Source organism: Phyllobates terribilis, unplaced genomic scaffold (assembly GCF_046119375.1).
Source record: "Phyllobates terribilis strain yellow unplaced genomic scaffold, ASM4611937v1 Scaffold_10__3_contigs__length_209671492, whole genome shotgun sequence".
NCBI classification, from domain to species: domain Eukaryota; kingdom Metazoa; phylum Chordata; class Amphibia; order Anura; family Dendrobatidae; genus Phyllobates; species Phyllobates terribilis.
Window position 1 is genome coordinate 13263265 of NW_027362770.1, and position 22826 is coordinate 13286090.

Below are 22826 nucleotides of genomic sequence, written 5' to 3' on the forward strand. Positions count from 1 at the left end.
ACACCCGGTGTTTGGGGTACCGAACCAAACAGTAACACGGACTTCCTGAGGAAGTCTGTGTTCATGGTCCATGCCCGAACACTAGGTGTTCGGTACAGACCCCGAATTTTACTGTTCGGGTTCGCCCATCTCTATTCAGCACGCCCCAGCCTCCAATTGAACGGCTGAGCTTTCCATCACCATACTGACAGTTCAGCACACGCCATTCTAGATTGGATGGCTGAATTGTCACTCACTGCTTCCAGACACACCTATTGATGGAATTGTGACACTGCTGCACATCACAGAATACACTGAGACTGCGGTAAGTAGACTTACCCAAACCCTGGTAAAGCAAAGCTACAGAGCTGCGATGGCGGACGAAGGACAGGAAGGCGGAGCATGATAATTCCGCCCACAAAGAACATCCTGACACTGGCCAGTTTCAGACTTAATCCAGTCTTTGGTGCATGGTGGCATTCAGTACAGAACTCTGCATGCTCACAGTTCTTACCACAAAACTTAAAGGGCCAACGGCCCACTTTCAGCACTGCAGCCCACTGGAAATCTGTCTTGGGCATTAACAGCCATCCTGGAAAAAGGGGACTGTGGATTGAACATCCTTGTTATAAAAGGATCAATAAATACATGGTGGCGGCTTTGGGTACATAGGGAATCTGACAGGTTCCCTTTATATACCTTGTAAACTTCCCTGATTCCAATATTCTTTTCTGCTTTGTGCTGTGTCACTCCATTGCAGAGATATTCACATTTCTTGGATTTGGAGCACTGTATGTGAAATCTCTGCTTACAGTCCATCTTGCCATTTCTTTAGAGACTTCTCTGGTGGCGTAACAGCTCGACAGTATCTGACACTGGTAGATCAGCTGCTGAGTTGTAATTGGCAGCATCTGGGAGAAATGGGTGAAAGAACACGCCACCAGAAAAGACTAAAGTAACGCTCTATTGAGCTGCAAGCAGAAATTTCACATACTGCGCTCCAAAAGCTACAAATGTGAATATCTCTGCAATGGTGTGCTATAGAGCAAAATGCAAAAAAAGAAACAGAATCAGGGGAGTGCAGGTATGTTTACAAGGCATTTAACTCAATTTTTTTTAGCAAATGACAGGTTCCCTTTAAAGTAAATATCCGGCATATTTTTTCTCACCACCAGTTAGGGATCAGTAATGTATGATCTGTATATGTAGTAAAATACTTTCCTCCATCGTCTACTGTTTCCAGCATCACTCCGGTCCATTCCTGCCAACTTGTGATTTTCTGTATTAGGCTACTGTCATACTATTAGTATTTGGTCAGTATTTTACATCAGTATTTCTAAGCCAAAATCAGGAGTAGATGAGAAATGCAGAAGTGGTGACGTGTTTCTATTATACTTTTCCTCTGATTGTTGCTCACCTGGTTTTGACTTATAAATACTGAGGTAAAATACTGACCAAATACTGATAGTGTGTCTGCAGCCTTAATGTAAGTCTATGGGAGCCTCAATGTGAATCTCATAGACTTACATTGAGAAGCGACTTCCGGTCGGCACAGCAAACACTGGGGTAATCCAGCAGGTTATAACTGCAGTCACATTGTCCAGCAGAGGATTAGAGTGGAGCTGGAAACTACAGAATACGACATCTGGTATTTTACTACACACACGGAACATAGGTTAATTTGTAAGCCCAAACCAGGAGTGGATGAGAAATACAGAAGTGGTGACGTGTATCTATTATACTTTTTCTCTGACTGTTCCACTCCTAGTTTTGGCTTACAAATACTGAGGTAAAGAACTCACCATTTGGTGACTCATCGTGTGCACGTGGCCTTAACCCCTTAATGACCGGGCCATTTTATGTTTTTGCTCCCCTTCTTCCCCGAGCCATAACTTTTTTATTTGTTGGTCAATATGTCCATATTAGGGCTTATTTTTTGTGGGACAAGTTGTAATTTTGAATAACATCACTGGTTTTACCATATCGTGTACTGGAAGACAGGAAAAACATTCCAAGTGCGGTGAAATTGCAAAAAAAAGTGCAATTCCACAGTTGTTTTTTTTTTTTTACCATGTTCGCTGAATGCTAAAACTGACCTGTCATTATTAGTCTCCAGGTCATTACGAGTTTGTAGATACCAAACCTGTATAGGTTCTTTTTTATTTAAGTTTAGGGAAAAAATCCAGTTTGCTTAAAAAAAAAAATGGCGCCATTTTCCAAGACCCGTAGCGTCTTCATTTTTCGGGATCTGGGGCCGGGTGAAGACTTATTTTTTTGCGCGCTGAGCTGAAGTTTTTATTGATACCATTTTGGGGTAGATCCGATGTTTTGATCGCCCGTTATTGCATTTTATTGCAATGTTGCGCGAACAAAAAACCTAATTCTGGCGTTTTTTTTTCTTGTTACACCGTTTACCAATCAGATAAAAAAAAAATTTATATTGATAGATCGGGCGATTCTGAATGCGGCGATACCAAATATGTGTATGTGTTTTTTTTTTATTGTTTTATTTTGAATGGGGCAAAAGGGGGGTGATTTAAACTTTTATATTTATTTTAAAAACATTTTTTTTCACTTTTTTTGCTTGCTTCAATAGTCTCCATGGGAGACTAGAAGCTGCAGTTATCTGATCCCCTCTGCTACATACCGATGATCAGCAGATTATGTGTGTAGATTTGCTCACTTGCTATGAGCGCCGACCGCTGGTTGGATCGCTGTATAGATCAGCTGACATGTGCCTGGAAAGGTCGCACATGGCTGGAGCCCGCACCAAACAGGGGGTTATGACGTGTGTTGTACTATTACGGCACACGTCATAAAGGGGTTAATGTGATAGCTGCCGAGCGACTGTTCACTGGCTGCAGTTGGCACATGACACAGTAATGTTACGTCACTGTCGGAAACACCAACATCGCTTGAACAGCACTGAGGCATGAAATCAGTATCCATTGGTTTTGCTTTATTAGGGCACGGAATTGAGTAAGCTTGGTGTGGCCCCGTAGTGAACTTAAGGGGTTTTCTGGTACTTTGATTTTTTTTCCATTGGGTTAAGAATAGACAGGTAGGTAGTTGCTAACTACCTGCATATTCTGCCCGGCACGGACCACTCCTGCTGCTTTATGTCAAGAAAGCAGCTCTTCCTTGCTGCTTGTTGATGGGTGTTGACGTCATGCCGACTGCTAAGCAGCCCCCAGATGTTAGGCAGCAAGGATCCAGCTGCCAATCAGCATGACATCCGCAGTCATGGTCCATCAACAGAGCAGCCAGGAAGAGGTCATGACATCACCAGATGTCGACGTGACATCACCAGATGTCGATGTGACATCACCGGATGCCGCAGATTCGCCTGTAAAATTATTATATACATTGTCATCTGAAAAGAAAGAAAACACATAATGTGGAGGCAAAGCACCTAAGAAACCCATGTCTCAAGTAATCAAGGGGTTAATTGACAAAACGTACAACTACTACACCACCAGATAGAAAGGTCACATTTTATAAAAAACATCACGTTGGCTGAGCATTTTTTTAGTGGGGAGATTACAAAGAGAGTGGAGAAGCGTCTGACCACACAATGCTGCGCCTGCTTTCTCGCCCTCTAGCGGCTATTCTGCTATTACTAGCGCAGGTGTGTCGCAGCACGAGTGTTGTGCGCCCCACACAGTCACCACGGGAGTGCAGCGTCTCCACGCGTGTCACCTGCCCCAGGAGCGGCCGCACACTGAGCAGGAAGGATCTACCCCGCACTGTACACGTGACAGGCTCTGCGCCGCAAGGAGGTGCATGCCTGCGGCTGGAGCCAATCACGTCTCACGTTGTCATAGCGTCACTACGTTAGCGCCTGCGCACTCCAGGTATCGAAGTAAGATGGCTTCCGCTATGGACCTGGAGCTTAAGAAGGTACTCGTGAGCCGAACTCGCAGGCATATTAGACGGGGCGAGGCTTCTCAGCATCACATTTACAGGGGAGAGAAGCTGCTCGTTATTCTATGGTCGCATGTCTTGCATGTGTGCCTTATCAATGACAGTGGCATGTAAAACAGCCCAGCATGCTGTATAGGGGAGGTGCCAGTGCTGGTTGGCAGGCTCTTGAGATTTTCCCGGTCAGCCGCCACGGTGCGTAGATTAATGGTGGGCATTATCTCTGCTGCATGGGGCTAATTCTCAGCGTGCCTGTGGCCATACAGAGTGGCTTCTATGTGACGTCTCAAGTCGCTGGGGTCTGCAATGACCACGGGAGATAGCTGGGGCCACATGCGTAGCCCAACAGCACATTGCCATGCGCCAGTGTCATGCCAGTAGCGAGTGCCCATCACCTATAGGCACATAGTGTTTACACAGGCTGACGAGCGACAATGGGGGCAGAAAGCCCACTCCTCCAATCCTTCTGTCCTCATGTACAGTGCTTCGGGCAGTGAGGGATAGTGAACTGCCTGACATACTGGCGCTTTGCTCGCCGGTTATCTACTTCTGTAGATCATTGCTTCAAATTCTCACAGCACTTTCCATTGGCCACTTTATCCCATATTAGTAGAGTGCTGAATCCAAGCTTTTGAAGTATAAGGCTGTGTCCCCACGATCTGGAAATACCTGTGTTTTGGATGCAGCGTACAGTGTCGGACTGGGGTGTCTGGGGCCCACAGGAGGAATTGATCCTTGGGGCCCACCCTACAGCTATATGCAAATACCCTTTAGCCATTATCCCCGTTATAGTGGAGCGTCAACTGTAATGCACAGGCGGCTCCTGCACATCTACTGTGCACCACTATAACTGGGATCAGGGCTGTAGAGTCGGTATAAAATGGACCAACTCAGACTCCTAAAATATATAATAAATTGGGTACAGTAATTCAATGCTGTTTGTGGGGAATATTTTTTCATAAGAATTTGGGAAAGTTATGAAATGTCCTATAAATGTCTGTCCTATTCCTGATCTAAGGGTGTAGACTTTTAGCTGAGATGAATCTGTGCTACAGTAAATTTATCACTTAAACATGAGCAATGTATGAGGGAGTCGGTGTCATGGAAATTAAGGAGTCGGAGGTTTCGCTTACCGATGCCACAGCCCTGACTGGGATGTACAATTACAGTAGTTTATATTACAGGGTTCTTTGTTGAAAACAAGTTATCACTGATCCACAGGTTAGATCAGTGATAACTTATTGATCGGTGGAATCTGACCATTGGAAACCGCACTGATCAGAAGAATGGGGAACTTTTATCCCTGACAGGACACTTTTATCTTCACTTTAAAATGCAGTGGCAGATGGGATGTCTGACTGCAGCTCCATTCATTCTTTTTGGGGCTTCCAGAAAAAGCCAAGTGCAGCCACTGAGGGAACGAATGGAAGCTCCACTCTTATGAGGATAAAAGTTCCACATTCTGCCGATAATCAATAACTTATCACTTGTGCTCAGGCCACGTTCGCACGTTCAGTATTTTACATCACTTATTTTTAATCCAAAACCAGGAGTACAACAATCAGAGGAAAAGTATAATAGAAACACGTCACCACTTCTGTATTTTTCACCCACTCCTGGTTTTGGCTTACAAATACTAATGTAAAATACGGACCAAATACTGAACGTGGCCTTAGGATAGGTGATTACTTGTTTTCACCAGAGAACCTCCCTAAGTGCATATTTGCTACTGTGTAATACACAGGACAGGTAGGGGTTAAACATCCAAGTAATTAATCTCTATTGGAAATAAAGAATCTTTGCCTCATTTGTATCAGAGAGAACAAATTACCTCCATACACAACACAATCCCCTATACCAAGACCAATAATACCACATACAAAGGCCAAATACTGCCACACCATGACCAGACCTTATATTGCCACCACATGAAGAAAAGAAAAAAAGCAACATAGTGCCGCCCTCCATAGTAACAGGACCTCCCTTTTGTTCCTCCATGGAAGAGTTTCCTCAAAAGTAAATTATATTACAGCAGTAATAATGTCCCCCACTTGGCACTATAAACTAATGTATGTTCCTCGTTTTGACTCCATGCTGTAATTGCAACCATCTGGGGCCCCTTGACGCTATGTCCCCCCATCCTGGTCCCCTATGTATCCCTCCCCCCATCCTGGGCCTCTATGTATCCCCCTGTCATCCTGGGCCCCTACGTATCTCCCTCCATCCTGGGCCTCTATGCTGCACCATCCTAGGTCCACTACCCTGCCCATTCACAGTGAAATAGCGGTACGATTACAAAAAAATAAATTCTTCTTACCTTCCTGCGCTCCCCTGGCGTCCTCTTGTGCCTTTATATCCGGCGTGTTTGTTAACATGGCCGCCGACCCATCAGAGGCCGCGCGCTGACATTGATGCGCGGCGCATAGCCGTAACATTTAAAGGCTGCTAGCCATTTAACATCACTGCTATGCATCTCGCACTGACGTCAGTGCCTGGCGAAAGAAAGGGTCAGATGTGGTTTATATGGCTGTTGAACAGTGCTATGATTACAATGGTGGCAGGTTGGAATGATGTTGATGTCTGAGCATTGGCTAGGTGCTCTGGGTCTCTTGAGGTGGCGTTACCCTATAACTTTCCAAATCAGCCCAATCTCCGACACTTTTACAGCAGCATGTTATATGATGCTGGACTATAAATCCCAGTAGATCAACAGCAGCACATGTAAACCATTACTATTCATATCTAATTTGTGCTATTGAAGAGCTTGTCCACCTAGCAGCACTTCACCAGCTGCCCGCAGTAGACATTAGGGGAGTACCTGTAGCCTCCCAGCAACAAGAAGAGGAGCCACGTCCCAGGACAGGACCTCTTGACAGCCGCCATGAGAGCTGGGAGCAGCGCAGGTGCAGGAGAGCCATATGGTCCTGTGAGGTGCCGGCCAGCGGCCAGTGAACATCCCTGCTATGCACCGCGCACTGACGTCAGCGCCTGGCACATAGCAGTGACGTTCAATGACAGTGATGCGCACGGCCTTTGATTGGCCGACGGCACTAAACGCCACTACTATGCGCCTCATAGCAGTGTCACTCCCAGCAGCCACCCTAACTTCCGTAATATGTGCTGCGCGCTAAAGCGCACGCCTCTGATAGGTCCGACAACGGTAACCTGCTGACACACACTATATCTCGCACAGGGGGTCCACTGGAGGATTGTCCGGTGTCCCGGTGGGCCAGTCCGACGCTGGCAGTGTATATGTGCTGCTTCCAAAACGCTGTGTTCTAATCACGCAGGTAAATCCTTGTGTGTTCACTGAACTATGCGGATTTACCACATGTAATGACTGGCTACGGGTGAAACTAGCGTCTCTGCTGCAGCTCATAAAGCCGCGCCGCCGGTCAGTTTATGCAACGTCAAATAGAAGCATGGGGTTTCTATAAAACTCATCCACTGTGCTTGTAAAGTAGAATGCAGCATTTTGGACACAGCGCAGGTGAACTGTGTAAAACACAATGCTATTCCTGATTGTGGACACTTACCCTAATACTATGTTTTTAGCAGGGCTGCAGAGTTGGTGTCCAATTTGGTGGAGTCAGAGTTGGAGTCTGTATAAAATGGACCGACTACTAAAATATATAATAAATTGGGTTCATTAGTACAATGCAGGATGTGCTGTAATGTTTTCATAAGAATTTGGTAAAGTTATGAAATGATGAGATGAATCTGTGCTGCACTTTATGTACACGCTCAGTATTGAGGCAGTGCTGTGGAGTCGGAGTCGTGGAAATGAAGGAGTTGGGAGGTTTGGCTCACAGACTCCACAGCCCTGGTTTTAATCAATTCCAGTAAGGCTGAGATCACACGATGCGTATTTAATGCGTTTCCGCGGCATTTTTGCAGTTGCGAAAACGCCGCGGAAACGCATTAAAAACGCATGGTAGAAGGGTAGCAATGTTCCCCAATTGAAATCCGCATGTGCTGTGCCCATGATGCTGATTTTTCCGCAGCGTAAACGCTGCGCTCAAAAATCCACAGCATGTCAATTAATTTTGCGGAAACGCGGCGTTTTCGCCGCCAATGACTTGCATTAGAACGCGCCAATTCCGCAAGACTGCATCTGTACTTGCGTAATTGGCGCGTTCTAATGTGCGGATGGTACCCGGGTGTAGAGGAGAGGAGAGTCTCATCCACACCCAGGTACCATTAAAAAAGCTGTAAAAAAAGAATAAAATAAAAAATATATATATACTTACCATCTGTAGGCCCGCGCAGCGCTCCTGCTTGGTTCCCGGCACTTGCAGTGAGTTGAAGGACCTGCGCTGACGTCAGAGTCATGTGACGGGTCACGTGACGCTGACGTCGGCAGGTCTTTCAATTCAAAGTTGCCGGGAGAACGGAGTGAGCAGGACAGCGCGGGCCATCGGAGAGTAAAGTATACATTTATTTTTTATTTTTACCACTCTCTCGGGTCACACTATATAAATCCATGCTGTTTACATGGATTTATATAGTGTGACCTAGTTGTCAAGCACTTTCCAGGTGATGCTAAAATCGCCTGGAAAGCGCTTGTCAATCCACATGCGGAAACGCATGTGAATCCGCATGTATTCCGCAGGAAAAACGCATGCACAATCTGCATGCGTTTTTTCTGCCAGGGAGATGCAGAAATTTTCTGCTTCATTTCTGCATCGTGTGCACATACCTTAAAGAAGGAATTTTCTTATTACAGGTGTTGGAGCAGCTTTTTCTATAGTCTATCTCTGTACTGCTGAAGTTATTAAAATACATGATAGATTAGACTCCACTGATCCCAAGAGCAGAATTCTGATCTGCTCTTCTGTTATGACTGATGGTGCAGCCCATTTATTAATGACTTTCCTGCTATTGAATGCAGTGCTTTATGCATTTTTATGACTAAGCTCACATGACTGTATAAATAAAAATCTTCCCATTTTTAATCCAGAAAAAAGCAAACAATTTTTCATTTATAATGCCATGTATATGGTATCCCTTTTATACATCAGCAGTTAATGAAACTTGTAAGATGAAATGCAGTTTCCTATGTTAATATTTGCAATATATCCAGAAGAATTGAATGATCTGTATAAGATCTGATTTTTTTTTTTTTTTTACAACTACAGACTGTACTGGTCGAGTTGCAATTAAAATACAGAGAAGAATAGTGTATGATGCAATTTTTTTAACAGCTTTATTAAAGGGACTTTGTCAGCACAGACAGAATGTTCAAACTAAGTACAGGTGCTCGGTGCTTCATGGCAGGGCCAATCATTTACACATGTGGTAAAAATTGTTGGTACCCCTCGTTTAATGAAAGAAAAACTCACAATGGTCACAGAAATAACTTGAATCTGACAAAAGTAATAAATTAAAAATCTATGAAAATGAACAAATGAAAGTCAGACATTGCTTTTCAACCCTGCTTCCACAGAATTAAAAAAAAAATTAAACTCCTGAAATAGGCCTGGACAGAAATGACGGTACTTTTAACTTAATATTTTGTTGAACAACTTTTTGAGGCAATCCAACTATTCCTGTAACTGTGAATAAGACTTCTGCACCTCTCAACAGGTATTTTGGCCCACTCCTCATGAGCAAACTGCTCTAGTTGCCTTTTCCAGACGGCATGTTTCAGCTCTTTCCAAAGATGCTCAATAGGATTTAAGTCAGGGCTCATAGAAGCCACTTCAGAATAGTTCAATGTTTTCCTCTTAGCCATTCTTGGGTGTTTTTAGATGTTTGTTTTGGGTCATTATCCTGTTGCAAGACCCATGACCTGCGACTGAGACCAAGCTTTCTGACAATGGGCAGCACATTTCTCTCTAGAATCCCTTGATAGTCTTGAGATTTCATTGTACCCTGCACAGATTCAAGACACCCTGTGCCAGATGCCGCAAAGCAGCCCCAGAACATAACAAAGCCTCCTCAATGTTTCACAGTAGGGACAGTGTTATTTTCTTGATAGGCTTAATTTTTCCGGCTTTGAACATAGAGCTGATGTGCCTTGCCAAAAACTTCCATTTTTGTCTCATCTGTCCATAGGACATTTTCCCAGAAGCTTTGTGGCTTTTCAACATGTAGTTTGGCAAATTGCAGTCTGGCTTTTTTATGATTTTTTTTTCAACAATGGTGTTCTCCTTGGTCGTCTCCCATGAAGTCCACTTTGGATCAAACAGCGACGGATGGTGTGATCTGACACTGATGTTCCTTGAGCTTGAAGTTCACCTTTAATCTCTTTAGAAGTTATCCTGGGCTCTTTTGTTACCATTCTTATTATCCGTCTCTTTGATTTGTCATCAATTTTCCTCCTGCGGCCACGTCCTGGGAGGTTGGCTACAGTCCCATGGATCTTAAATTTCTGAATAATATGTGCAACTGTAGTCACAGGAACATCAAGCTGCTTGGAGATGGTCTTATAACCTTTATCTTTAAAGGGAACCTGTCACGTCCTAGTTGCTAAGTACACTGCCCCCATTGCTTTGTTAGTGATGCAATGTGCATCACTAGCAAGCTTTTTTCATTAAAATTGGTGGTAGTATAATGATTTTACAACATTATATATTCTTTGTCCTACCTGCTGTATTCAGTCATAACTGAATGTGAGAATCACACCCCTATGGGCAGTACTGCATTCAGTCAGTGCTGGCGCCGCCCACGGATTTGAATACTGCTCCCAGCAAGGTTGCGACTAGATCGGAGTTGATTTTTTGAGGCCCTCACTCCAGCAACTACGATCTAGTCTCCTAAGCAGTGAAGTGTCTAGATCGGCTAAAGTGAGGAGCACAAAAAATCACCTCGGATCTAGACACTTCAATGCACATTGCATCACTAACAAAGCAATGGGGGCAGTGTACATAGCAACTAGGACGTGACAGGTTCCCTTTAACATGCTTGTCTATAATTTTCTTTCTAATCTCCTGAGACAACTCTTTCCTTTGCTTCCTCTGGTCCATGTTGAGTATGGTACACACCATGTCACCAAACAGCACAGTGAGTATCTGTAGCCCTATATACAGGCCCAGTGACTGATTATAAGATTGTAGACACCTGTGATGCTAATTAGTGGACACAACTTGATTTAACATGTCCCTTTTGTCACATTATTTTCAGGGTACCATCATTTCTGTCCAGGCCTATTTCAATATTTTTTTAAAAATTCTGTGGAAGCTGGGTTGAAAACCAATGTCTCTTTCATTTGTTCATTTTCATAGATTTTTTATTTATTATTACTTTTCTCAGATTAAAGTCATTTCTGTGACCATTGTGGGTTTTTCTTTCATTAAACGAGGGGTACCAACAATTTTGACTACGTGTGTAAGTACGCCTTCCCAACTGCTTGGTTTTTCTCTATCTCCACCCTTCTCTGGCCAGAGATGAAGCCAGAGCTGTCAGTCATAGAATGAGGGGAGAAATAAAGGGAGAAAAAGCAGATGGGAAGGTGTGTATAAAAGATTGGCCCCACCTTGGCGCACCAAGCTGCAGGACTTAGCTTGAACAGCCATTCTGTCCTGACAGTCCCTTTAAATATCATTGACCAGGTGCTGTCCTTGTGAGGTCACTTTTTTTTTTAGCACACAGACCGAAAATACAGTTGTGTGAAGGTTCCATACTAGTGAATCAAAAGACTGCTCAATTTATAGCCCTGATCAAAATGTACAATTGTTCAGTGTGTCCATAGCACTCATGATGTGTGTTATTTCTTTCTGAAAAAGTTGTCCAAAACAGTTGTAAGACACAGAGCTGTGGAGTTGGTAAACCAAACATCCAATTCCTCAATTTCCCTGACTCCAACTCCACAGCACTGCCTCACTACTGAGCATGTACAGTTAGGTCCATATATATTTGGACAGAGACATTTTTCTAATTTTGGTTCTAGACATTACCACAATGAATTTTAAACAAAACAATTCAGATGCAGTTGAAGTTCAGACTTTCAGCTTTCATTTGAGGGTATCCACATTAAAATTGGATGAAGGGTTTAGGAGTTTCAGCTCCTTAACATGTGCCACCCTGTTTTTAAAGGGACCAAAAGTAATTGGACAATTGACTCCAAGGCTATTTCATGGACAGGTGTGGGCAATCCCTTCGTTATGTCATTCTCAATTAAGCAGATAAAAGGCCTGGAGTTGATTTGAGGTGTGGTGCTTGCATTTGGAAGGTTTTGCTGTGAAGTAAACATGCAGTCAAAGGAGCTCTCCATGCAGGTGAAACAAGCCATCTTAAGCTGCAAAAACAGAAAAAACCCATCCGAGAAATTGCTACTATATTAGGAGTGGAAAAATCTACAGTTTGGTACATCCTGAGAAAGAAAGAAAGAAAGCACCATACTTTTCTCTTTCCATCATTCTGGTAGAGGTTGATCTTGGTTTCATCTGTCCAAAGAATGTTCATCCAGAACTGTGATGGCTTTTTTAGATGTTTTTTTAGCAAAGTCCAGTCTAGCCTTTTTATTCTTGATGCTTATGAGTGGCTTGCACAGTGCAGTGAACCCTCTGTATTTACTTTAATGCAGTCTTCTCTTTATGGTAGATTTAGATATTGATACGTCTACCTCCTGGAGAGTGTTGTTCACTTGATTGGCTGTTGTGAAGGGGTTTCTCTTCTCCATGGAGATTATTCTGCGATCATCCACCACTGTTGTCTTCCATGGGCGCCCAGGTCTTTTTGCATTGATGAGTTCACCAGTGCTTTCTTTCTTTCTCAGGATGTACCAAACTGTAGATTTTGCCACTCCTAATATTGTAGCAATTTCTCGGATGTTTTTTTTTCTGTTTTTGCAGCTTAAGGATGGCTTCTTTCACCTGCATGGAGAGCTCCTTTGACCGCATGTTTACTTCACAGCAAAACCTTCCAAATGCAAGCACCACACCTCAAATCAACTCCAGGCCTTTTATCTGCTTCATTGAGAATGACATAACGAAGGGATTGCCCACACCTGTCCATGAAATAGCCTTGAAGTCAATTGTCCAATTACTTTTGGTCCCTTTAAAAACAGGGTGGCACATGTTAAGGAGCTGAAACTCCTAAACCCTTCATCCAATTTTAATGTGGATACCCTCAAATGAAAGCTGAAAGTCTGAACTTCAACTGCATCTGAATTGTTTTGTTTAAATTCATTGTGGTAATGTCTAGAACCAAAATTAGAAAAATGTTGTCTCTGTCCAAATATATATGGACCTAACTGTACATAAATTGCAGCACAGGTTCTCTCAACTCAAAGCCGAGACCCATACATTTATAGAACATTTCATAACTTTCCCAAATTCTTATGAATTTACAGCATATACTGCATTGTACTACTGTACACAATTTTACATATTTTAGGAGTTGGTCCATTTTATATCGACTCCAACCAGGGCTGTGGAGTCTGTAAGCCAAACCTCCAACTCCTCAATTTCCATGACACCAACTCCACGACTCCGACTCCCTCATACTTGGCTCATGTTTAACCCCTTTACGACCTCGTCAGTAATAGTACGTAGCTGTGCCTTGGGACTTATGAACCAGCTACGTACTATTACGCGTGCGGCGATCGCACACAAGCGTTGCGGGGCGATCACCGCCGGGTGTCAGCTGATTGTCACAGCTGACACCCGGTGCTATGTGCAGGGAGCGGTCCAGCACCGCTCCCAGCACATTAACCCCCGCAATGCTGCGATCAGCATTGCGGGGGCAAGGAGGGAGGTAATCGCGCTACCTCCTCTCCCGGCCTCCAGCGATGTCTGCGGCGGTTTCCGGATGCTGTCATGAAGTCCGGGTTACTAGTAGGCAGGAAATTACTTTGGTCATGCGCAGTGCATGACCAAAGTAATGTCTTCCCTGTGTGCAGCGCTGACAGGCTGTATAGCACAGGGATGGTGCTGCATTCCTGTGCAATACAGCTGATCAGACTGCAAAAAGGGAAAGTCACATAGTGGGACAAAGTGTAAAAGTAAAAAAAGGTAGGAAAGTGAAAGAAAAATAAATAAATAAAAAAATGGCCCACTAATTAACCCCTTTAGTGAAAAAAATAAAAAAACAAAGCAAAAAACAATGCTTTTTTCATCATACCACCCAAAAAAAATGGAATAACATGCGATCAAAAAGACGAATGTAAATAAAAATGGTACCGCTGAAAACGTCATCCTGTCCCTCAAAAAATAAGCCACCATACAGCTCCATCATTCAAAAAATAAAAATGTTATAGCTTTCAGAATAAAGTGATGCAAAAAATAATTTTTTTCTAGAAAATAGTTTTTGTGTAAAAGCGCCAAAACATAAAAAAAAACAATATAAATGCCGTACCGCTGTAAACGTACTGACCAGGAGAATAAAGCTGCCTTATCAATTTTACCACACGCGGAACTGCATGAAAAAAAAAAAAAAAAAACAATTCTGGAATTGCTGTTTTTTGTTTATTCTGCTTCCCAAAAATCGGAATACAAAGCGATCAAAAAATGTCACGTGCCTGAAAATGGTACAAATAAAAACGTCAACTTGTCCCGCAAAAAACAAGCCGCAACATGACCGTCGGCTGAAATATGGAAAATTTATAGCTCGCAAAATATGGGGATTCAAAAAGTAGTCTTTGCAAAAAAAAAGGGGTTGTTAGTGTGTGACAGCTGTCGATCATGAAAAACCCGATATGAATCTGGTATCGCTGTAATCGCACCGACCCGAAGTATAACGTCGTCTAATCACTTACACCACACGAGGAACGGCGTAAAAAATAAACTGTAGGGTTAGGGTTGTGCTAGGGTTAGGCTTGTATTGGGGTTGGGATTTTTTCAAAAGTAAGGAAAAAAAAATGATGACCATATGACGATCAGTGTTGAGCGCAAGTGCTCGCTACTTGAGTTTGCATTAGGTGCTCGGGTATGCACTGAGTATTGCGGATGTTCGAGTCTCCGCCCCATATGCTTCGCGGCCAAAGAAAACTTTGCTGGGATCGCCTGCCTTGCATGAGCGATCCCCGCATGTTTTTTTTGGGGTGTCTAACAACCGTGAAACATGCGGGCAGGGACTCGAGCATGTCACTCGAGCATGTCACTCGAGCACACGCGATACATGGTGCATACCTGAGTACCCAATGCAAATTCAAGTAGCGAGCACTTGCGCTCAAGACTAATGACAACTTATTCAATATGATGACCTAATGTTATCAAATTCTGTCGTACCTCTAGGTTCAAAATGTTCACTATACCCCTTGATAAAATCCTTGAGTGGTCTAGCTTCCAAAATGGAGTCACTTGTGGGGAATTTCCACTGTTTAGGCACATCAGGGGATCCCTAAATGCGACATGGCGTCCCCTCTTGGTTCCAGCCAATTTTGCGTTCAAAAAGTCACACAGTGCTCCTTCCCTTCTGAACCCTGCCGTGCGCCCAAATAGTGTATTTTCCCCACATATGGGGTATCAACTTACTCAGGAGAGATTGCACAAGATTTGCATGGTGCAATTTCTCCTGTTACCCTTATGAAAATGAAAAATTGGGGGCTGAAAAACATTTTTGTGGGAAAAATATGAAAATTTGATTTTCACGGCTGCATGTTATAAACTTCTGTGAAGCACCTGGGGGTTCAAGGTGCTCACAAAACATCTAGATAAGTTCCCTGAGGGGTCTAGTTTCCAAAATGGTGTCACTTGTGGGGGGTTTCCACTGTTTAGGCACATCAGGGGTTCCCCAAACGCAACATGGCGTCCGCTAATTATTCAAGCAAATTTTACGTTCAGAAAGTCAAATGGCGCTCCTTCTCTTCCGAGCTCTGCCGTGCGCCCAAACAGTGGTTTTCCCCCACATATGGAGTATCTGCATGTTCAGGAGAAATTGCACAACAAATTTTGGGGTCCAATTTTTCCTGTTACCCTTGTGAAAATAAAAAAAATTGCGTCTAAAGTAACATTTTTGTGAAAAAGTTAAATGTTCATTTTTTTCTTCCCCATTTCAAAAATTCCTGTGAACACCTGAAGGGTTAATAAACTTCTTGAATGTGGTTTTGAGCACCTTGAGGGGTGCCGTTTTTAGAATGGTGTCACTTTTGGGTATTTTCTGTCATAGAGGCCCCTCATTGTCACTTAAAATGTGATGTGGTCCCTAAAAAAATGGTTTTGTAAATTTTGTTGTAAAAATGAGAAATCGCTGGTCAACTTTTAACCCTTATAGCTCCCTGAAAAAAAAATAAATTTTGGTTCCAAAATTGTGCTGATGTAAAGTAGACATGTGGGAAATGTTATTTATTAACTATTTTGTGTGACATACACTACAGACCAAAAATTTGGACACACCTTCTCATTTAATGATTTTTCTGTATTTTCATGACTATGAAAATTGTACATTCACACTGAAGGCATCAGAACTATGAATTAACACATGTGGTATTATATACTTAACAAAAAAGTGTGAAACAACAAAAAAATATCTCTTATATTCTAGGTTCTTCAAAGTAGCCAACTTTTGCTTTGATGGCTGCTTTGCACACTCTTGGCATTCTCTTGATGAGCTTCAAGAGGTAGTCACCGGAAATGGTCTTCCAACAATCTTGAAGGAGTTCCTAGAGATGCTTAGCACTTGTTGGCCCTTTTGCCTTCACTCTGCGGTCCAGCTCAGCCCAAACCATCTCGATTGGGTTCAGGTCTGGTGACTGTGGAGGCCAGGTCACCTGGCGTAGCACCCCATCACTCTCCTTTTTTTTTCAAATAGCCCTTACACAGCCTGGAGGTGTGTTTGGGGTCATTGTCCTGTTGAAAAATATATGATGGTCCAACTAAACGCAAACCGGATGGAATAGCATGCCGCTGCAAGATGCTGTGGTAGCCATGCTGGTTCAGTATGCCTTCAATTTTGAATAAATCCCCAATAGTGTCACCAGCAAAGCACCCCCACACCATCACACCTCCTCCTCCATGCTTCACGGTGGGAACCAGGCATGTAGAGTCCATCCGTTCACCTTTTCTGCGTCGCAGAAAGACACGGTGGTTGGAACCAAAGATCTCAAATTTGGACTCATCAGACCAACACACAGATTTCTACTGGTCTAATGTCCATTCCTTGTGTTCTTTAGCCCAAACAAGTCTCTTCTGCTTGTTGCCTGTCCTTAGCAGTGGTTTCCTAGCAGCTATTTTACCATGAAGGCCTGCTGCATAAAGTCTCCTCTTAACAGTTGTTGAAGAGATGTGTCTGCTGCTCGAACTCTGTGTGGCATTGACCTGGTCTCTAATCTGAGCTGCTGTTAACCTGCGATTTCTGAGGCTGGTGACTTGGATACACTTTTCCTCAGAAGCAGACGTGACTCTTGTTCTTCCTTTCCTGGGGTGTTCCTCGTGTGAGCCAGTTTCTTTGTAGCGCTTGATGGTTTTTGCAACTGCACTTGGGGACACTTTCAAAGTTTGCCCAATTTTTCGCACTGACTGACCTTCATTTCTTAAAGTAATGATGGCCACTTGTTTTTCTTTACTTAGCTGCTTTTTTCTTGCCATAATACGAATTCTAACAGTCTATTCAGTAGGACTATCAGCTGTGTATCCACCAGACTTCTGCACAACACAACTGATGGTCCCAACCCCATTTATAAGGCAAGAAATCCCACTTATTAAACCTGACAGGGCACACCTGTGAAGTGAATACCATTTCCGGTGACTACCTCTTGAAGCTCATCAAGAGAATGCCAAGAGTGTGCAAAGCAGTCATCAAAGCAAAAGGTGGCTACTTTGAAGAACCTAGAATATAAGACATATTTTCAGTTGTTTCACACTTTTTTGTTAAGTATATAATTCCACATGTGTTAATTCATAGTTTTGATGCCTTCAGTGTGAATGTACAATTTTCATAGTCATGAAAATACAGAAAAATCTTTAAATGAGCAGGTGTGTCCAAACTTTTGGTCTGAACTGTATCTCTCTGATTTAACCCCAGAACGCATGACCATAAAAATGGGTATTTTCAAAAAAGAGTTGTTATACCGAAAATGCCTGTAACATAAAAATAAATGAACAACTGGAAATGACAAACAACTATATACCTGAGGAATACCTAGAGTTTCAAAATTCTAACTAAAGTAATCTTGCAGAAAATAGAAAACAATTAACAGGGCGGGCCTGCGAGGCCCCAGGTATGCGTTCTAGGGTTAAGGGCATAAAAATTAAAATTTTGAAAATTGCAAAATTTTCAAAATGTTGGCCAAGTTTACGATTTTTTCACAAAGAAATGCAAATGATATTGAAGAAATTTTACCACTATCATGAAGTACAATATGTCACTAAAAAACATTCTCAGAATCAGGGGGATCCGTTGAAGTGTTCCAGAGCTATTACCTCATAAAGTGACAGTGGTCAGAATTGTAAAAATTGGCCTGGTCATTAACGTGTGAACCACCCTGGGGGGTAAAGGGATTAAGTGATAAATTTACTGTAGCACAGATTAATCTCAGCTAAAAGTCTAGACCCTTAGATCAGGAATAGGACAGACATTTAGGCTGTGTGCCCACGTAGCATTTTTCAAGCGTATATGCTGCGGATTTTCCGCAGCGTAAACGCTTGAAAAACGCATGTATATCCGCACCCCATGGTCCCCAATGGGATTCCGCAAGTTCTATGCACATGCTGCGGATTTTTCCGCAGCGTTTATGCCGCGTTCAAAAATCCGCAGCATGTCATTTAATTTTGCGTTTCCGCAAGCGGAATTGCCTTAGTCCAATGCATAAAAAACGCAAGGCAATTCCGCATGTGGAAAACGCGTGAAAAATGCGCGATAAACGCGTGCGGAATTCCGCATGCGTTTTTCCGGGAGAGGAGTTGCATTTATGCAGCAGAAATTTTCTGCTTCATAAATGCAACGTGGGCACATAGCCTTATAGGACATTTCATAACTTTCCCAAATTCTTAGGAAAAAATATTCCCCACAAAGTGCAGTGAATTACTATACCCAATTCATTATATATTTTACCAGCATAATTGGTATCGACACATCTAGAATGACCCAAACTGTAAAACTGTCACATTATTTATTCCATTCGGCAAACACCATTAAAAAAATGCCAAAAATGTCGCTTGTTCATCATAACACACAAAATATTTAATACAAAGCCGCCACATGTAAAAATAAAAATGGTATGAATAAAAACTCCAAACTGTCGTGTATGCAAAAAAATAGCTTTAATATTGCTCATTCGGCAAAAAAGTTTTCACTTCTCAGGCTGTGTGCCCACTATGCGTTTTTCAAGCGTTTCTGCCACAGAATTTTCGCAGCGAAAACGCTTAAAAAACGTTTGGTAATCCGTCCCCAATGACAAGCCGCAATGTCAATGCCCATGCTGCGGATTTTTCCGCAGCGTTTGTGCTGCGCTCAAAAATCCGCAGCTTGTCCATTAATTTTGCGGACACGCAGCGTAATCGCCGCCATTGACTTGCATTGGACCGCGTGACATCCGCATCACTGCAGATGCGGATATCACACGGTTCAAGGTGCGGATGGTACCCAGGTCTGGTGAAGAAGACTCTCCTCCAGACCCAGGTACCATAGAACATGTAAAAAAAAGAATTTTAAATAAAAAATAAAGATTACACTCACCTTCCGATGTCCTCCCGGTGTTTTCTCCCCTCCGTGTTGTCTGCTGTATGGGACCCGTCGCATGACTCACTGACGTCACCGCAGGTTCTTCACAACACCGCGAGCCGCCCAAGACACCGTACGGAGCAGTGAAAACACCGGGAGGACATCGGAAGGTAAGTATAATCTTTTTTTTTTTTATTTTTTACCATTCTTATTCTTTTTTTTTAACTAACTTGGTCACACTACTATAAATCCATGCCGGTTGCATGGATTTATATAGTGTGAACAAGTTGTCAAGCACTTTTCCAAGTGATGCTAAAATCTGATGCTTCTAACTGGCGGGAAAAACGCATGTAAAAACCGCATGCGTTTTTCCTACCAGGGAGAAGCGGAAAAAATATGCAGCATTTCTGCATCATGGGCACTTAGCCTCAGAATATGTAGGTACAAAAACAAATTCATTTTTGTGAAATGTAGTTTTTAGTGTGCAAAAGTAGCAAAGCATGAAAAAACTATATAAATCTGGTATTGCTGTAATCATACTGACCCGATGAACAAATCAGTTTCATCACTTTTACCACACAGTGAACTGCGCAAAAAAAAAAAAAAGCAGTAAGTGAACTGCTGGTTTTTGTTTATTCTGCGTGTGAAAAATCTGAATAAAACTCTCTAAAAAAAAAGTTATATGCCCAAAAATGCTACCAAAAAAATCATCCAACTCATCGCGCAAAAAATAAGCCCTCATACAGCACTCCTCACCAAAAAATAAAAAAGTTGCAGCTCTCAGAATATGGCGACAAAACGACAATTTTTTTTATTAAAAAAAAAGCATTTTTAGTGTGTGATCACAGCGAAATATAAAAAGAACTATCGTATTTTTCGGACTATAGGATGCACCGGACCATAAGACGCACCTAAAGTTTTAGAGGAGGAAAATAGGATAAAAAATGTAAGCTAAAAATGTGGTCATGATGCACTGTTATGGGGGAGGGAGTCTGCTGCTGACACTGGTATGGGGGTAATGTCCCCCAATTCTGTTAATATCCTCCATCCTGGTATGTATGTCCCCTCCTTCCTCGTATACATGGCGCCCATCCCATCCTGGTATGCATGGTACCCCTTGATCCCCCATCCTGGTATGCATTGCACCCCTTGATCTTCCATCCTGGTATGCATGGCACCTCTTGATCCCCCATCCTGGTATGTATGGCACCCCTTGATGCCACTTCCTGCTATGCATGGCACCCCTTGAGCCCCCGTCACACTGCCCACAAAACATAAACCATCATACTCGCTTCCTCTCTCCCCCAGTACTGTCCCGCTCTGCTGCCGACACTCACAGTATGAGATACTGTGCTGGAATAGTCACTGCTCCCCGCGCCGGGACTGTGGGGGGAGCAGTGACCATTCAGTCTGTTCAACAGCCGGCACACTGTACCGCAGCGTGGCTCCTGCTGCCGCTTTGTGGTCTGTGTGCCTGCTATTAAAGATCATGAATATTCGCTACAACCCATGGGAGTGAGTTATAGCGAATATTCATGAGCTTTAATAGAGGGCACACAGACTGCAGAGCGGCAGCAGGAGCCACGCTGAGGCTCCAGTGTGCTGGTTATTAAGGAAAATGAATATTTATTGCTCTCCAGTTGCTGTCTAGTGGACATGCTGCGTATTTTTCCGCAATGATAATCTGCAGCGGAAATTTACGCAGCATGTGCAAAGCACATGCGGATTATCATTGGGTACCATGGGGCACGTATTACCAAGCATTTTTTAAGCGTTTTCACTGCGGAAATTCCGCGGCAAAAACGCTTGAAAAACGCATAGTGGGCACGCAGCTAAAGACTCACCCCCAACTTTCCTCCAAAATTTTGGAGGAAAAAAGTGCGTCTTATAGTCCGAAAAATACGGTATATAAATCTGGTATCACTATAATTGCACCAACCTGGAGGTTAAAGCTGTCTCATCACTAATACCACACTGTGAACTGTGCAAAAATAACTATCCTTGTACTGCTCTCTATTTGTTCATACCATCTCCCAAAGATCAGAATAAGGCTCGGCTCACATTTATCGTGTGCTCTCCGATGAACACTTATCGGGGTTTACGTGTAAAAACCGTGATTCAGGCAAAAACCCTCCACTCACTATAATGAGGCAGATGGAGTCACTTTGGACTCCGTCTGGTCTCGTGTTCTAAAAAGTCGGCTAAAATAACGTGACAAAACCAGAACAAAGTGTGGACGATCACCGTTCTGTGGACAACATTGGAACAGATGCCAAGCGAAATCCAAAATGTTTTTATCTGCCTCATTAGAGTGAATGGATCCATTGGGGGTTTTGTCTGAATTTCATTTTTTGGGAATTACATGGAAACCTCAACATCAGTGCTCAGTGTAGAACACAAGAAGGTGATCTGAGCCGTATTCTGAAAGTGAGCAAAAAACGTTATGTACTCCAAAATGTTACCAATAAAAATCCTAATTTATCCCACATAAACCAGCCGCCACTCAAATCCATCATTGGTCACTGGAAATATATGGGGTTTCCACGTTACTGGTAGAACAAAGTCTCTTGAAAATCCCCCTCAAATAAAATCCAGTGACATGTGCGCTTCCAAATGCCCCCTCCGTCTGAGCCCAACTGTGCCTAAACCGCAGTAAGCGGCCAGATGTTTAGCATTGTAGCTGGGAGAGAGCATTTAACAATTTACAGGGTGCAAGGCTCCAGAAGAACAAGCTGGGGACGATGTATGGGGTCACAATGTATGGACACTAAACTGGCAAATTTGTAATTCTCCAGAATGAAGCACTGCGTGGATGTTACAAAATAGTCACTGCAACCGTAGATTAACTCATTTATTCATTTAGAGGTGCAATTTCTACAATGGAGTCACCTTTGGGTTTTTTCTGCTGTTCTGGCTCCTTAACCCCTTAATGACCGGGCCATTTTGTGTTTTCGTTTTTTGCTCTCCGTCTTCCCAAAGCCACAACTTTTTTATTTTTCGATCAATATGGTCTTGTGAGGGCTTATTTTTTGCGGGACGAGTTGTACTTTTGAAATACACTGTTGCTTTTACTACCATATTGTGTATTGGAAAACGGGGGAAAAATTTCTTTTTACCACGTTCACTGAATGCTAAAACTGACCTTGCACTATGATTCTCCAGGTCATTATGAGTTCATAGACACCAAACATGTGTAGGTCCTTTTTTATTTTAGTGGTGAAAAAAAATCCAAAATTTGATGATAATAACAAAAAAAAAAAAAAAAAAAAAAAAAGCGCCATTTTCTGAGACCTTTAGCATCTCCATTTTTCGGGATCTGGGGCTGGTTGAGGGCTTTTTTTTTGCGGTCCAAGCTGACTTTTTTTTTTTATACCATTTTGGGG

At 42.9% G+C, this 22826-nt stretch overlaps 1 protein-coding gene across 1 annotated transcript in view; it reads left to right on the forward strand.

Moving 5' to 3' along the window:
* The first annotated feature begins 3733 nt into the window (after positions 1–3733).
* PFDN1 (prefoldin subunit 1) overlaps positions 3734–22826 on the forward strand; it is a 40823-nt gene continuing 21730 nt past the window's right edge. The window contains exon 1 of the mRNA XM_073649498.1: positions 3734–3879. Coding sequence (XP_073505599.1) covers positions 3763–3879 — 117 coding nt within the window. The 5' untranslated portion in view covers positions 3734–3762. The remainder of the gene's footprint in view (positions 3880–22826) is intronic.